This window comes from Mus pahari, chromosome 12 (assembly GCF_900095145.1).
Source record: "Mus pahari chromosome 12, PAHARI_EIJ_v1.1, whole genome shotgun sequence".
Classification (NCBI taxonomy): Eukaryota; Metazoa; Chordata; class Mammalia; order Rodentia; family Muridae; genus Mus; species Mus pahari.
The window spans coordinates 42735781-42753616 of record NC_034601.1 but is presented as its reverse complement, the minus strand read 5'-3'; the positions used below and the strand labels follow the sequence as shown (position 1 = coordinate 42753616).

At 43.8% G+C, this 17836-nt stretch overlaps 1 protein-coding gene across 1 annotated transcript in view; it reads right to left on the bottom strand.

The window, feature by feature from the left end:
- The window catches only part of Morc1 (MORC family CW-type zinc finger 1), a 181174-nt gene extending 170734 nt beyond the window's left edge, over positions 1-10440 (bottom strand). Inside the window, exons 1-2 of the mRNA XM_021209326.1 lie at positions 10352-10440; positions 4224-4277 (exon numbers count right to left, since the gene is read on the bottom strand). Of these exons, the coding sequence (XP_021064985.1) occupies positions 4224-4277; positions 10352-10413 (116 nt within the window). The 5' untranslated portion in view covers positions 10414-10440. The remainder of the gene's footprint in view (positions 1-4223; positions 4278-10351) is intronic.
- Between the last annotated feature and the right edge of the window lie 7396 nt (positions 10441-17836).

Here is a 17836-nt window from a genome sequence, read left to right as displayed (position 1 = left end):
TTTATTCTCCTCTAGTCCTCACCACATCCTGTATGCAGTTGTCAATCCTTCCACTATACACTTTTGCCTTTTGCTAAGAACTATGGATACATCAGGTGCTCAGTAAATGCCACTGGACTGAAGCTAAATGTTTGATGGGTTTGTTTCTTTCTTTCTTTCTTTTTCTCTTCTTGTGTGTTAGACGTCTAATAAAAGGCCAGGCACATGAGAATAAATATTCTATCACTAAGCCATACTCCCAGCAGAGACTAAAGGTTCTAAAGAAACAGTTTGTTTACATAGACCATTCCCTGGATGCTTTATGAAGCGTCTCAGCTTCAGCCCAGGAAATGTTCTCTTTGGATCATTATTGTACTAGTCACACCTCCAGCACTGCTTTCTATGCCACCACCCTTCCTTCCTCTTCACTATACGATATTCCTTTAAGATATGTTAGTCCTGGGGGCTGGAGAAATGGCTCTCAGTGGTTAAGATGGTTCAGTGACTGCTCTTCCAGAGGTCCTGAGTTCAATTCCCAGCAACTGCATGGGGGCTCACAACCATCTGTAATGGAATACAATGCTCCCTTCTGGTGTGTCTGAAGACAGCAATAGTGTACTCACATAAACAATAAATAAATAAAAACTTTTTAAAAAAGATATATAAGTTCTAATATATACATTCACAGGAAATCACTAAAGTCTTGACTATAATGCAAAATTATTTATTAGAGTAACAGGGATATTTAGAAAATCCTTCAGGAGACCAACTGAGCATCTTAAATAAAATATTAAATGTACATTTTCTTTTGATGTTTAATATCAGCATCTAATCAAAGGTAAAAAACATAGTGACTGCCAAAGCCAGAAAAAAAGACCATTGTGGGTGGTCCCCCAAGGGCAATGGTGGTATAAAGCAAGGCTGAAGGAACAGCCCAGTCCTATGAAGATGCCTGCCACATGTCGATTCAGGGAAAGTAGGAGACAAGAGAGGGGAGATGAGGAGGGGCAAAGGGTAGAGGAAGAGGGAAGGGGACTGGGAGAGGCAGAGGAAGGGAGAGATGGTGCATGTTCATGTGGGTAGGCGTGAGCATCTATGTGCATGTTCACAAGGGTGACCATATGTAGAGTTTGGAGGAAATCTCATGTGTCATCTTCAACAACACTACTTATCCCTTTCAAGAAAAGAAATCTCACTGGCAATTAGAATAGACCAGCGGGCCAGTGAGCGTGGAAATCCCGCTGTCTCCACTTCTCAGCACTGGAATTACAACTATTGCAGGGGGGTGGGGATGGGGGTGGGGGTGGGGTATGTTGTGACCCCTGGGATCCTTGTGCTCACAAGGCAAGTGCTTTATTGAACAAGCCCCCACCACACCCCCAGCCTGCCTCTTGCTGCTTGAACCTTATCTTCCTTTTCTTTCCAGGCTCGGTGCAAACAAGCGATGGGCTGGAGTTGGGGGTTCACACACACAACCCGGAGAGACGTTTTCTCCATCTTCTCCCTCATGCCTGAGGCCAAGTCAGTCTTCCATTCCCCCGATCACCACCCCCCCCCCAATCCTCTGCCATATAAAGTATTCTCCCAGAACCCTTCCTACTACATTTGGCTTTTAACTACTCTTCTCACTTAAAGGAATATGTAAAACACAGGAGAAGAGAAAGCTGGCAACTCTGGAAAATGTGTTTCTTTCAGAGTCAGAGCTAAGGAAGCTCTGGAAAACAGAGTGTTTAGAAGCCGTCACAATCTAGGGGTCTATGGGGAATCCTTGTAGGAGCATCAGTCACCCTAAACTACACGGGAATCAACCATGGTGATCCTTCATCGCCATCCCTCATAGCTCCAGACTTGAATTCAATGCACTGAACAATTTATTATTTTCTAACTTACAGAAAGAGAATTTAAACAACAACAATAACAACAACAAGTGCTAGCATCCAATTCCCCTCTTGGTGCTTGGAGGAATTCCCAGGTAGTTAGCTAATTACTCCACTCTCTATCTGCTCTCACAAGGCCATCTTACTTCTAAGGGTCGAACCGAGAGGCAAGCTCAAGAATCTGGTATGTTATCAACAAGTGACAGGGAATTTAGCTCCCCCATTAAGAGCCTTCATCCAAAAACTGCAGGGTGTTTCTTGACTTCTCTTGCTGCAGAGAAAGTGTTTTTTGTTTGTTTGTTTGTTTGTTTTAACAGAGAAATAGAAATATACACAAGTCGGTATTCACCTGAGCTGAGACATGGAGGCCTGAGCTAGGTATGGTAGTGTGTTCCCACAATCCCAACACTTGGGAGATGGAGGCAGCAAGAAACCATGCATTTGAAGCCAACCTGGACTACAGAGGAAGCCCGAGGCAGGCTGTGCTGCATAATGAGAACGTGTCTCAAGGGAAACAACCAAACCAAAACAAAACTGAGTCTTTCTCAAGTCTTCCAAAACACACTACTGAATGGATCTTAAATTCATAGAGAGGGAACTTATAAGCTTCATTACCTTCACCAGACTTATTAAATGTGGCACTGGATTCTATGGCCACATGGCTACTGAATAACTTTAGCACAGAGTTTTATATTTTGAGCAGATAAACCAAGTAGCAGACCAGGCCAAGGTGTTCCACGTGGGAGAGGTTTATTAAGCAGGGATGGGGGGTGGTGGCAGTGAAGCGGGTAGAAGGGTAGAGAAGAGGAGAGAGAGAGAAAGTGGGGGGAGAGAAGAAAGAGGAGAAGGAGAAGAGAAGAAGAGGGCAAAGAGAGCAAGGAAGGGGTGGCTTCCTATTTTATACAGAAAATGACGTCACACCAGTGAGGGCAGGAACTGAGCCAAGTGGATTGTGTGATTGAAGGTCATTGTCCTGGCAATGCAGGTCAAGGGTCACATGGTTAGGCCATGGCTTGGAGTATCCTGGTGCTAATACAGAGAAACTGAATAACTTTTAGCAGTTGTGCAAATAACCATGTCATAACTTTTAATAAGCCACCTAGTCTATCTGTACACCATGCCTATGTGAGTAGAGATGGTTTAATGATCCCCACCTCAAAGTGACACTGAAGAGATGCAGGGGTTATGAGATGTCAAGTCATGGTTGTCAACTTGACACACCTGGAAAGAGGGAGCCTTAGTCCAGAAGCTTCTATCACGGGGTCCATGGGCATGGCTTTAGAGGGTATTTCTTGATGACTAGTTAATGTAGGATGGCCCAGTCCACTGGAAGTAGTACATCCCTAAGCAGATGAGCCTCAGCCATATAAAAACAACAGCCAGTAAGCAGCACCTCTCCATGGCCTCTGCTTCACTTCCTACCTCCAACTTCCCACCTATGCTCCCTGCAGTGACAGACTGTGACTTGGATGTGAAAGCCAAATAAAACCCTGTTTCCCCTCAAGTTGCTTTTGACCCGTGCTTTGTCCCAGCAACAGAAAGCCAACTAGACGTATACAAACACATTTAAATAAGCAACAGCTACTGGTAAGTACAGCTGGCTTCAAAGTCAACTTCAGACATAGCGTGCACTGATATATAATTCAAGAAACAGCTAAATGAATATCTGCTTTTACCCAACTGTTAAGTAGAAAAGCAGACATCCATGTTCCTAGAGCTTCAGATGTGACACCACAAATTAAGTAAAGATATGGGATGCTCTCATTTGGTCTTTTTGTACAGTACTTGGGTTGTATAGGAAAGCAAATTATAGTACATTCCAAATGGGAGATAATAGTTCTTAGGTCTCAAACATAGGACAAATGCCTAACTGAGGTGCCTATTAAATTATCTAGGTGCACTCTGGCTGCCAGCCTTCCTCCCTGTTACAAGGTCCTCCTGTCTGGAATGGCCTGGCGCCTACCCTCAACTCAGGGGCTGGGCTGCCCTTCCCCCAGCTTCTCTTTCCTATATAACCCAGCCATTTATGGCTATACCAATCTATTGGTCTCCTGGTCTCTGAGTTGCTCCTGGCCTCTTTGGCTCCTGGCCCCTTTCTCCCCTCTCCTCACATGGCCCCCTTTTAATCTGCCAGCCATGTTCATTCTAAACTCTCCCAGACATCTGTCTCTCTGCTCTATCTTGTATCTATAGTTAAAGCAACAATAACAGCGGCAACAAAACTCCTTCATCCCCTTGGCGAACAGCCATGTCCACCTTTTATTTGTTTTTTTATTCAATAGCATTATAGTTTTATTTCAAATATAAATAGACTATAGTTGTGTCTTGAAATTTCCCCAGTGACCTTTGTTCACAGATAGGTCTTACCTTGCGTTGTCCAGCAACTCAGCCAGCGCACCAAAGAGGAAACTGTGTGTTGTGCTGATGAGGAAATAAAGGGAGAAGAAAAAGGTGAGGCCAGTATGTAATCAGAGTAAGGCTGCAGATACAGTCAAATGTTCTGCCACTCTAAATAGCTCACCAACTAAGAGGAGATGAGGGATTTGATTATGGACAGGGGAGGGAGAACAATACAGAAGGAAAGGGAACGAGGAGGGGTAACCAACACAAAGTATGCTTGAAAAATGCATAGACAATAATGGTATTTACCTAAAATACATATAGTATGTATAAGTGTGTAACACATATATGATAAATTCTATTTTAATCAAATTTAGTTTTAAGACTCTGAGATAGATCCTATATATTGTAAAGCTAAAGGAAGAACACATTTTTCAGTTCATTTTATTTAAGTTTTTTGTTGGTTTTGGTTTGCTTGTGGGCTTTGTTGTTGTTGTTGTTGTTGCTATTGATTGGTTGGTTGGAGTTTGATTGGTTGATTTGGTCTTTTTTTCTGAGACAGGGTTTCTCTGTGTAGCCCTGGCTGTCCTGGAACTCATTGACTCTGTAGACCAGGCTGGCCTCAAACACAGAGTTCTACCTGCCTCTGTCTCCTGTGCTGGGATTAAAAGCATGTGCCACCACTGCCTGGCTTATCATTTGAAGATATATTTGTTTATATTTCTATGTGTATGGGCTTTTTGTTTGTAAGTGTGTGCTCTATGTGAATTCCTGTTTCCTGCAGAGACCAGAAGAAAATATGTGATTCCCTAGAATTGTAGTTACAGATGGCTGTAAGCTACCATGCAAATGCTAGGAACTGAACTGGGGTCCCTTGGAACATCTGTCAGTGCATGCACGCAAGGAGGGAACACACACAGTGCATGCACGCAAGGAAGGAAATTACCATTGAAATGCTTAAAAACTTCAGGCTGGGGGAGAAAGAATGAAAATGAGGGGGGAGGGCATTTCTAGGAAGTTAGAGAGACCTGGGAAGAGAGGGGAGGTTTTAGGGCATCTATGGGGGTGACCCTAGCTGAGACTCCTAGCAATGGTGCATACGGATCTTGAAGTGGCCACTTCCTACAGCCAGGCAAGACTCCCAGAGGAGGGATAAGGACACCAATTCACCCACAAAACCTTTAACCCAAAATGTGTCCTGCCTACAAAACATGAAGGGATAAAGACAGAGCAGAAACTGAGAAATGGCCAATTAGTAACCAGCCCAACTTGAGACCCACCCCATAGGCAATCACCAATCCCTGATACTATTAATGATACTCTGTTATGCTTGCAGAGCCTAGCACAGTCATCCTCTGAGAGCTCCACCCAACAGATGATGGAAACAGATGCAGAGAGCCACAGCCAAACATTAGGTGGAGCTCAGGGAATCTTGTGGAAGAGTTGGGGGAAAGATTGAGGGAATCTAAGGGGACAGGAACTCCACAGGAAGACCACCAAAGTCAACTAACCTGGACCCTTGGGGGTTACCAGAGACTGAACCACCAACTAAAGAGCAAACATGGGCTGGACCCATCCTCCCACCACAAGCAGATGGAGCAGATGTGCAACGTGGTCTTCATGAAGGGCCCCCCCAATGACTGGAATGGGACTGTCCCTGAAAGCGTTGCCTGCCTGTGGATTCCATTCCCCTAACTGAGCTGCCTCGTCTGGCCTCACTGGAAGAGGATGTGCCTAGTCCCACAGTGGCCTGATGTGCCAAGATGGAGTGATGCCCAGGGTGCTTCCCCTTTCTTGGAGGAAAGGGGGAAGGAGGGAGGCTGTGTGAAAGAATGACAGGGAGAAGGGAGGGTTGCAATCAGAATGCAAAGTGAATAAATAAATTCATGGGAACTTCAAGCCTTGGGCAGAACCTTAGTTTAAATGCACTTAAAAAAACTAAACATGCCAGGCAATGGTGGTACATGCTTTTAACCCCAGCACTCAGAAGGCAGATGCAGGTGGATCTCTGAGTTTGAGGCCAGCCTGGTCTACAAAGTGAGTTCTAAGACAGCCAGGGCTATACAGAGAAACAGTGTCTCAAAGAAAACAAAATGCATACACATAAGCCAAATTTAACTTCAAATTCAGATGTGAAGAAAAGGACTTCTGAATCAGTTCTTTAGATTTTCTAATTTATTCAAAAATAAGCATTAGCAAAGGGAGAATGAGAGAGTGATGGGGGCAGCTAAAGACAAGAGAAATTTCATGTGTCTTCTCTCATATGTACAGCCTAGTAGGGAGAGGAGGAAGACCAACAGGAAGGAAGGAGGCAGGAAGACTACAAAGTGTAAGGAAGGGGAACATGTAAGCAAAGTACAATGACATATGTGCATAAAATACCTTATTAAACTCAGTATTTGTAAGCTATTTTTAAATTAGCTTTCTTAAGCCACCAATAGATAGCTGTCCTTCAATGGAGGAAACTAGTATAAAAATATAAATAAAAGACATGTTCTACAAAATCATTACTTCAAGCACAAGCCCTCCCAGCGAATTTAAAACTGAAATGCAGGGGCTGGAGATATGGCCCTGTGGTTCAAGGCACTTGCCATTCTTCTAGACTAAAAGATCTGAGTCTGAATTCAGTTCCCAGCATCCAAACCCGATGCTATGATTGCCAGGAATTCTAGTTCCAAGGGGTCTGACATGCTCTTCTGACCTCCATGGACACACATTTGTACACACACGGAAGACACACATGTGCAAATTATAAATATTTATTTTTGTCTATATTATTTTTTAATTAAAATGTAATATATAACCAAACCCACCAGGAATTCACAGTAATTCTAGGCAAGCATTCTTGTTTTCATTTTTTTTTATTGCTTATTTTATTTTATTTTTTTAAGATTTATTTATTATTATATACACTGTAGCTATCTTCAGATGGACCAGATGAGGGTGTCAGATCTCATTACGGATGGTTGTGAGCCACCCTGTGGTTGCTGGGAATGGAACTCAGGACCTTCGGAAGAGCAGTCGGTGCTCTTAACCACTGAGCCATCTCTCCAGCCCTGGTTATTTTATTTATTGACATTTCAAATGATATCCTCCTTCCTTCCCAGATTCCCCTCCCCTCTCCCCCTCCTCTGTGAAGGTGCTCCACCACCCACTCACACACTCCTGCCTCTGAGCTAGGCAAGCATTCTAACACTAAGCTCTATGTCCCTGACTCTTCAAAGTGTAAAACTTCTGATCCTAACTGCCTTTCTGTGCTAGCTCATTCAAAGGATTTTTATAAACATTAGCCGTCCCCGCACACACCCCACCCCCCACCCCCGTGTACGGACTGGGTCTTTCCTTCTCGGAATTCAAGTCATGATCTAGAAAGAAACCATGGGGTACAGGGAAAATACACCAACACATGAAAACACGTTTCCAGAGCTTGGGCAGGGCTATTTTCAGAGCTGTAAGAAGGAAGAGTGACTACAAAGAATGGACTGGGAAGTCACAGAAGACTCTCATGCCTCCTCTGACCCCTGCAGACAGAACTCGATCCTTTGAAAGGACAAGGTGGAAACTCTCCAAACAAGAAGAGATCGCAAGCAGGAATGAGTGTTCGAGACCACACTAAACCTTTGACAGATACAGAGAACAGGCTAAAGTAAAAGCATGTCTGGATCATACACGAATTTCTGCCCCAGAGGAGAAGCGTTTAAGACCAAGTGGGAAAACACTATGATAGTTCTTGATGCATGGCCTTTCTATCCGGTTCACTTTTCAAAAGTTCAGCCTGGAAGCTTCAGAAAACCACGGGCCTAGCAAGAGCTGGGGTGGAAAGCACAGTACTGGTTAAGAGGCCGTGTGACTTGTGCTGAAGTCAATGGCAGGAAGGATGGAAAGAACTGTCGAGTGCCTTAGAGAAAGCATGAGCTTAATTACAGGGTATGATTCTGGGGTGTGGAGACGGAATACTGCATATAGCCATCCCAGAACATGAGAGGTGATGTCAGAGGGATTTGAGTTTGAGACCACTCTGGGTTACACAACAAAACCCTATTTCAATTATCAAGCAAAACGTTTTACTCCTGTTTCTATAGATGAAGGTCGGCCAAGGAGTTGAGAAGACAGCACATCCTTCCAGCTTAAAACCACTCCCCACGGGGGCTGGAGAGATGGCTCAGCAGGTAAGAGCACTGCCTGCTCTTGTGAGGCTATGCCAGTGCCTGGCAAACACAGAAGTGGATGCTCACAGCCAGCTATTGGATGGAACACAGGGTCCCCAATGGAGGAGCTAGAGAAAGTACCCAAGGAACTGAAGGGGGCTGCAACCCTCTAGGTGGAACAACAATATGAACTAACCAGTACCCCCTGAGCTTGTGTCTCTAGCTGCATATGTAGCAGAAGATGGCCTAATCGGTCATCACTGGGAATAGAGGCCCCTTGGTCTTGTAAACTTTATATGTCCCAGCACAAGGGAAGGCCTGGGCCAAGTAGTGGGAGTGGGTGGGTAGGGGAGCAGGGGCGGGGGGTGGGTATAGGGAACTTTCGGGATATCTGAAGACAGCTACAGTGTACTTACATATAATAAATAAATAAATCTTTAAAAAAAAAAAAAAACCACTCTCCACAGCAGGCATGCATCTGCTTAGCACAGCCTACTCCCTCTGTTACCTTAGAATCTTAAGAGTGTCCTACAAAATACGACGACCCTCCCCTGAATTTCTACACACTTCCACTCCTGGTTAAGACTTGCTCCATCCGCCAGGCAGTGGTGGCACATGCCTTTAATCCCAGCACTTGGGAGGCAGAGGCAGAAGAATTTCTGAGTTCGAGGCCAGCCTGGTCTACAGAGTGAGTTCCAGGACAGCCAGGGTTATACAGAGAAACCCTGTCTCGAAAAACCAATAAAAAAAAGAAAGAAAGAAAGAAAATTATTTAAGACTTGCTCCATCTTATCAGTTGGTACTTTCAGTAGATACAAATTATTAGGTAATTCCTAAACACCAACACACCATTTGAATGACAGACACACCACCCACTGTTGTACTGTGCCGAACTCGAAGTGACAAATGACGCCACAAAATTCAGTCACTTGCCTCTGCAACTTGACTGCAGTAGCCATTTCTAACCCATGGTTTTACTTTCTGCGGATCTTCATTACCCTTTGTATCACTCCAAAATTATTAATCGGAAAGTTCCAGAAATAAGCTGTCCATACTTTAAGTGGTGTGCCCATCTAAGCAGGATCATGGCCTTGCCTTGCTCCGCTCGTCATGGTATATGGTTATAAGTGGTCAGTCAGTATTATTATCCTAGTTCATCTCTTACTCTGTCTCCATCATCAACTTTACAGCAGGCCTCCACGCATAGGAAGAGCTGGAGATATACCAACACAGTCAGATTTTTATTTTCACTTGTAGTTCTGCATTAACCCAAATTTTAAATATGCACTTGGGGTATTTTTTTTTTTTTTTTTTTGTCAATTTGTCGTGGTTAAGAACGCACTGTGCTATTTCTTTTCTATTTTAAAATTTTCGGGCCAAGGTGTTCGGGGATATGTACATCAGAGTACCACAGTGCATGCCCGGTACCCAAGAAGGCCAGAACCAGAACATGGTGCTGGGAGTTACAGAGGGTTGTGAGTCTCCCTGCGGGTGTTTCAAATTGAACCCCAGTCCTCCGGAAGAGCAGCTGGTTCTCCCAACTGCCTTGTCTTCCCTCTAGTCTGACACCATAGCAGCTAGTAAGACAGCAAACACATCTGACTCAGCACAAAAGGAAAAGTACGCCATTACTGCCCACAGCTATTGAAATCTACGCCAGCGAATTACTCTATATAGCAACAAATATATATTTACAGTGTCTTCCAGAATGTCGGAGTAAGGATAGAAAGGATGGGGAGTAAGTGTTCTAATCTGCTGGCCAATATTTAAATTTGTTAAATGATAAACATGGGACCATCCTTCCACTCGGCTTTACCTGAAGAATATCAAAATTATTCAGTCTGTCCCCAGATATAGAGTTACTGCTTTCCCACTAAGTCCTCACACGCAGCATAAATACATTCTTAAAGCACTCCTACCAAGTTCATTAAGCTTTTGTTTTCCAACTGAACCTGATGGTGGCACGTGGACAAAAACTACCCCGTTCCAACCCCTCTGGAAACTCACGAATTTGCGTGGATGAAATCCAGATGCAGTTTAGCCCTCTGCAGCAAGGCATATTTGTCCATGGCTTCAGGCACGGCCTGCGGACACCAGAAGACACTGATGCCGGACCGGAAACTGTTGGTCCACGCCCACGCCTACGTCCACGTCCACGTCCACGTCCATGTCCACGTCCACGCCTACGGCCTGGCTCACTTGCAGAGCGGCAGCTCAACAGACGCATTGACCTCCTGGTGCCCTCAGAGCGGAAGCTCACCCTGCTTTGTGGCTCTTCTCGCGGAATTCTCATTTTTGGTGGTGGTGGTGGTGGTGGTGGTGCTGCTGCTGCTGCTGCTGGTATTATTGTTTGTTGATGTTGTTGTTGTTTTGCTTCTGTTGTGGTTGTTTAAGACAGAATCTCTCTTCATTGTCCTGAGTATCCTGGCACTCACTATTCAGACAAGGCTGGCCTTGAACTCACAGAGATCCACTTGCCTTTGTCCCGCACGTGCTGGAATTAAAGGACTGTGCCACTGTGCTGGGCCCTTCTGGGAGATTCTTGAAAGCTGTTAGAAAGTGTCTGGTTTGGCCTCTTTTTCAGAAGTGGGATTTCTATAACCTCAGACTTCCCTCTTCCTGGCAGTTTCCATTACCGTTCATCTGAAAAGTAGGGCATTGTAACTGAATCAGAAGTGAGAGCTCTTACCCTCCCCCTTTCTTTTCTGCCCCTTCCCCCCAAAATCTAGTTGCATGAGCCCCAGAAAGACAGTCATTTCTCCTTACTTGAGTGGTCCACTTGCACTCTTGTGTATCTTGGGTATAATTACGTTTTCTACATTGGGGAGTCGGGGAGAGAAAAAGGCAAGCAAGAGGAAAAGCTGAGGACAGATAGCAGACTTAGACAGGCTGCGATGTGCAGGCATTTCCCTCCACGTTAACGGCTGTCGCCACCTGCAGGGGTCACAAGCGGTTTCTATTTGTTCTCACACCTGCACTGCTGGCCTGTGTCCAAATGCCATCAGTAGACTCAACTGAGCCCTGAATTCTGAGTCACCAAAACCCAAGAGGAAGCAAGTTGTGTCAAGGATGATGGCAGGACATGACTGATAGGCTAGGAGGTGACTGGACCTCTCTGGTGTAGTCAGAGCGATTCAAGGCTAAGGTTGCTTGGCTTGGAGACTAACATGGTTCAGTTCTGCTCAATGAGTATTTTTTTTTGTTTTGTTTTATTTGTTTTTTTTTTGTTTGGTTGGTTTTTTGTTTGTTTGTTTGTTTTTTACAGGGTTTCTCTGTATAGCCCTGGCTGTCCTGGAACTCGAGTATTTCACATACTCTTCTCAAAGTCAGAGAGACAGGTCTCTTGAGCGGAGAGTCTGAAGGAGATGTTTTGTGATTTCAAAGTGTCAAACGGGCAATAAAGCCCTCAGAAAATAGAAGCAAAAATGTGAAGTGTGGAGCAGTCACTGTAGGAAAAGAGGAAGTCTCTTTCAGCTGCTACGTTTATAGGAATCTGGGGAGGAAACAGGAATTTGAATTGCAACCCAAAGGAGCACGTGCTCTGCTTTAATTTGAAGACTGGAAGTGAATGTAAACATTCTGAGTAATTTCTCCTGATTGCATTTTTTCTTTTAACCGTGGCTGCCGTGGTTGGCGCTCTTTCAATAGCCACATTCCCTCTGCTAAACAGCCTAAATTATCTTTCCCAAGTCTTCCTTCAATAGAACTTCACAAATGATATTCTATTTTCATATTTTTATGGGAAAGAAAAGCTCGAAGAGCCTCTTCCAGATTTTATTTTATAATTCCCATTTCCAACTGCTGTCTCAGAGCAACTTACTTGGGGCTGGGGAGGAAGTGGGGGTGTACACCGGAGCCACTAGCCTGTAATTAGTAAAGGCTGTAATATCTACCAGAGGAAAGGATCCAATTATCACAGAAGCAATCCCTCTAATAATCTGAGCAGCGTCTTTCTGCTGTCAGTAGACAGCCCCAATGCGCAGGCAGTGCTGGTTAGTGTGATGATGTGGGGTAGGGGAGTACATGGATCTGTTAGGTTCTGCTAAATAAGAAGCTGAGAGTCACAGTGCACTGTCCCCAAAGCCTCCCTCCTCTGTCAGTCACAGAAAAAGCTAGACATACTCTTCTTCCTGGTACACTCAGGGGAGCCCCTGTTTGGCCTATTTCCCCCAACCCTGCTTCAAGATTCATTTTAACACCATTTCGTGATAGGAATGCAAACATAAAGACAGAGAGAGGAGGTGACAGGAGACTGTCATTTGATCCTCTCATGATTGATCCCGATTTTAAAGAGAATCACCTCAGCCCTCTCTAACTAAACATTTTCTGGTTTGTGACTACAGATGCTACACAAAACGTCACCCTCGTTTAAATGAGTACAGATAAACCAGCATCTCATTACTTTTGAAGAACCATATTTAATCTCAAAATAAAGTTGATAAATTTGAAAACTGAACTTTGAATTGGCATCCAGAAGGACTGCCATATCCTAAGAGCTACAGATGCTATTATTAGTATATTCTAATAAACATGGCAGACGGCTTCGGTAAAGCTGACAGCATTTGAAAGGGCCAATGGCCGCCAACTGAAACAAGCCTACTAGTTCTGGAAACTACACGTAGCATCCTGGCTAAGTTTCTTATATTCTTTCAAGCCTGGGTCTCTTTACTGTGCCTCCATCACTCCCAGTTTCCTGCATGTTGGTCAATGATGAATGTCTTCAAAGTTCTTAGTGACCTTTATAACCAGCCATCACAACTGTAGCACGTGACAGGCACCTCTGCCCAATGTGGGAAAATAAGACGCCTGGAGCTTTCCCAAGCACAGCAAAGGTGTTGGAGATGAAGCCACAGTGGTTGCTATGCACAAGCCAACCTTAGAGTGATTCTCAAAGCTTCTGCTTCTTCCCAAGACAGAGCTGAAAACTTGCCCCCTTGGGCTATCTTGTCACTGGAGGTGCTCGCCTGGGGCAGGCATCATACATGAGACCAGAGTGGAAAAGGCATGAAGTGGTGTCTCAGACAGCTTTCACTCTCCTGATAAAAGCTGGCTTGAAGTCAAGCTTAGCCCCTGGATCTTTGGGAATCTTTGTATCCATGATTGAAAAGTCAGGAGATGCAGCCTGAGGGGGTTCAGTGACCTAGGGAAGGGGAATGCCAGGGTGGGAAGGCAGGAGTGGGTGGGTGGGGGAGCACCCTCATAGAGACAGGGGGAGCAGGGATGGGATAGGAGGTTTTCAGAGGGAAGACTTGGAAAGGGGATGACATTTGAAATGCAAATAAAGAAAATATCCAATAAAAGGAAAAAAAAGAAAAAGAAAAGTCAGGAGATAGACATAAATTTGCCCCAAACACTGGACACTCACTCACTAGCACACATGCATCTCCAGGGTTCTGTTAGGAAACTAAAATTGCTATCAATCCTAAATGTCAGTTTATTAGATTTTTAATTTTAGTGTGTCTGTGTGTGCACATGTGTGCCATGTGTGTGAAAGAAAAGGATGTCAGGTCCCCTGAAGCTGGAGGTACAAGTGGTGGTGAGCCACCCAGCATTTTTCCAGTCCCCGTAGTTGAGTTTTCCTGTACACTTATCCAAGACTACTCCTAAGTGACTTTCAGAAGTACTAGTTTCTTACATAACTGGACGGCAGCAGCGGAGTGTTTATTACCAGAGGGATACTCCGACTTTCCTTTCTACTTGTGCTGAATGTGTGTGACAGACATGAGTAACCATCAACACAAAACAGGTAGCAGAGACAAGATGTGAGGAGCCAGAACTTAACAACTTGAGAGATCAGAGGATCTTGAGCACACAAGACAGATCAGGCTGTCTGGGAAGGGGGATGGGCATTAGGAGAGGGGTGTGTGTAGTGGGGTGAGGCTCCTGTGGAGTGTGGCACTTAGTTTGGAGAAACTACAGGCTCATTATGCAAATCAGACATTTATCTCAGCAGAGTTTGTTCTTTGTAACAATATAAAAATCAAGTCACTTTGTTGGTACTTTCAAAGGAGTTCGATAGAGACAAAGTGTGAGAGTGTAGGCATTAGAAACCATTCTGTTTACTCACGGTAGGAAATACATGGAACAGGAACATCATTGTTCATAACATGTTTAGGAAGCATAGAAGGGTCTAAGGGAAAGGCCCCTGCCAGACAAGGATGTTCAGGCTTGTGACTACAAAGCTACAGAGTGGAAGACATTCTGACAGTTGTCTCCATGAGGATGGCCTCCAGCTTGTGACATGGGAAGGTTGGCCACTGCCTTCCAAGCCCACATCCCATGCTCAATATTCAGGAATTGGTGGAGGGGGTCAGTAAAAGGAAGGGAACATCTGACTTCTCACTTTAGCTCCAGAATTGGTGAACGTCCCATCTTCACATCTTGCCCTTAGCTACAGAGGCATCCGTGGTAGCATGGGCAGGAAATATCCCATCCTGTCCCAGCCTAATGGGCTCACAGGTATTTGAGGACTTGACCCCCAACTGGAGGCATTGGTTTTGTGAGATTATGGATCTGTTAGGAGGTACAGCCTTGCTAGAAAAAGTATGCCAGTGGGCGTACAGGTCCAATGGTTTGTAGCCCTGCCCCTCTTCCTGGTTGCTCACTACTCTATGAATGTATAATTGAAGATGTGATCTCTTAGCGTCCTACTCTCAGTGGCCTGCTGCCATGCCACCCCACTATTATGGTCTTTAGCTTTCTGGAAGCATAGGTCAAAATTAACTCCTATTTCTATAAGATGCCTTTGGTCTTGCTGTTTTATCATCTAAGCATACTTTCTCATTTCCCTGCCTCTCTAACAAGACTGCAAGGAAAAGTGTCCAGACCCTAAGGGTTTGTAAGCATTAGTTTTAGAGTGAAGGTGTTATGGACGATCTGGAAGAAGTCAAGTCTCCAAGTCATGAATCAGGTTAGGAGAGATCAAAGAAGGTTTGAAATTTTGAAATTGGAATAGCTCCTTAAAAAATAAGTTTACACTTTAAAAAAAAAAATAAGTTTACACTTGTGAGTTAAATAGATTAGCAATGAGTATTTTAGACAGAGGAGTCATTTAGGGGGAAAAAAAAGAAACGTGTAAAATCTCTGGACGTTCATTGAGAATTTTATATCTAAGACTATGGTGTGTGCAGCAAGGCAGGACAAAGGGGTATGATATTCGAGGGGTCTTGTGGAAACAGTTATTGTATCCCAGCAGAACTGGAGTACCTGGCTGTAAAGATAAAATTTCAAACAGGACAGGACAGAATAAATAAAGGGAAGAGGGAGGTCACACGAATGTGCATGGACTGACTTAGCTCTTCTCAGGTATAACAGAATCAGGAAAGGAAGCAGGAACCAGCACCCTACTGTGTTTTAGGTGTTCTCTCCTGAGCATATGACCTTATTCACAGCATTGAGCCAATCACACACACACACACACACACACACACACACACACACACACACAAATTATTAGGTTGAGAGATTAGGAAAGAATGAATTCACTTTGGGTATGGTAAAATTTGTCATTAAGCAGGACATCCAAATAGAGTAATATTGTCAATGCAGTTAAAATAAATATATGCCTCTCCTTTCTTTAATGGAAGTAGATTGCAGGTTGTCATTTTTTCCCACTAAATATAGATCTGTTTTATGAGAAATATTAGTGGAGCGGTTGAGCCAGAGTCCCTCTGGAATCAGAAGCTAGAAAGCTGGAGGGTAGTAAGAAGTCAGTTAATAACGGTAGAAAAAGTCCCAAGAAACTTAGTGTTTCGTGCATGCCTTTAATCCCAGCACTGGAGAGGCGGGCATATCTCTGTCAGTTCTAGGCCAGTCAGGGCTTCAAAGTGAGTTCCAGGACAGCCAGGGCTACAAAGAGAAACCCTGTTTCAGGAAAAAAAAAACCAATAATAATAATTGAAAAAATATATATAAGAAAGAAGGAGAAGCAGATAACAAATTTTGAACATATAAGTTAATATTTCAAGTTTTGCCCTCACCCCCCCCCCAAAAAAAATGTGTATCAAGAACATTTTCAACATTAGAGGAAGAGCTCAGTGGTAGAGTATTTGTTTAGCATATGTGGAACACTGAGTGCTGTCCCCCACCCTATACATATACACACAACAGAAAAAGGAAAAGGAAAAGGAAAAGGGAAAGGGAAAGGGAAAGGGAAAGGGAAAGGGAAAGGGAAAGGGAAAAAGAAAAAGAAAAAGAAAAAGAAAAAGAAAAAGAAAAAGAAAAAGAAAAAGAAAAAGAAAAAGAAAAAGAAAGAGAAAAGAGCAATTTGTCCTGAACCTTCATTTAGATACAATGCCTAACTCTGAACTGAAACAGATTATGAGTACACTGTAGTTGTCTTCAGACACACCACCAGAAGAGGGCATCGGATCCCAGTACAGACTGTTGCAAGCCCCCATGTGGTTGCTAAGAACTGAACTCAGGACCTCCAGAATGTCAATGTCATGAGTCTCTACCAATCAGTCACATGCTGGATCTGAAAAGACAATACAGGGATTGGAATGGTTTTCCTTGGAAATAATGGGGGAGAACGTGCAAGTGGTTAAACTCACACCAGTTTTAGCAAACTATTTTAAAAACCAGTGCAAGCAGCCAACTTTGAGCCCCCTGTTAGAATCCAAAGGGACAAAACAAGAGGATTGAACTTCGGAGCACTCTGTAATGAAAATCTTTTTAAAAGTCCAAAGGTGGGAAAAGTCTCACACACGTAAGAGAGACTGGAACCTTGGCCTTTGACCAGCACTTACCACCATGCTGGAGTTGCTGAATCACTGGCAATTCCAAAGGCGAGAAAAGCACTTTTGTTTCCCTGATGTTACAAAAAAAAAAAAAAGTACTGTCTCTTAAAATGTCTTCTAACTCAAATTGCAGAGCTCTGAAATGATCAAATTGTCTTGTATGCTCTCAAATGGGTCTTCTGAGTCTAGGGACCTTTACTTACCTGTAATTGGACTGTCTTCCCATCTCATGCCACAACAAGACCTGGAGGCTGTCTGGAGATATATCTTTCATAGAATTAAATTGCTTACTATCTGAAATTTTTTTTTTACTATTTTCATATCTCTCCAGTATCACAGTGCTAGACCTCTACTCTTTGAGACGAGATCAAAGTACGTTGCCATAAAAGAATTATAGGGCATGCACTATATTTATATAGAAACAAAGCGGACAACACTTCGAGAATAGTTTCTGTTGACCTTATTATGTAGTTGAGCTATAATTACCTTTGGTCCACCATAACTACCACATGGTAATAATGAAAAAAAAAATACAACATGCAGAAATAAAAGGAGCCTGTCTGTGATGTCAGAGGTCCTCTGCCTCCAGCTTTCTTCCCCGGGGTTTTGATTTGGAGGATAAAATATCTTCAACAAGCCCTAAGAACTTCCATTTTACAGCAGAGAGAAATTTGAGGGTGTGGCAGGGGAGAATTGCCACGTGGACTATAATGTAGCCACACTTAGTTTCAAGGTTCCAAGTTAGAATATGAAC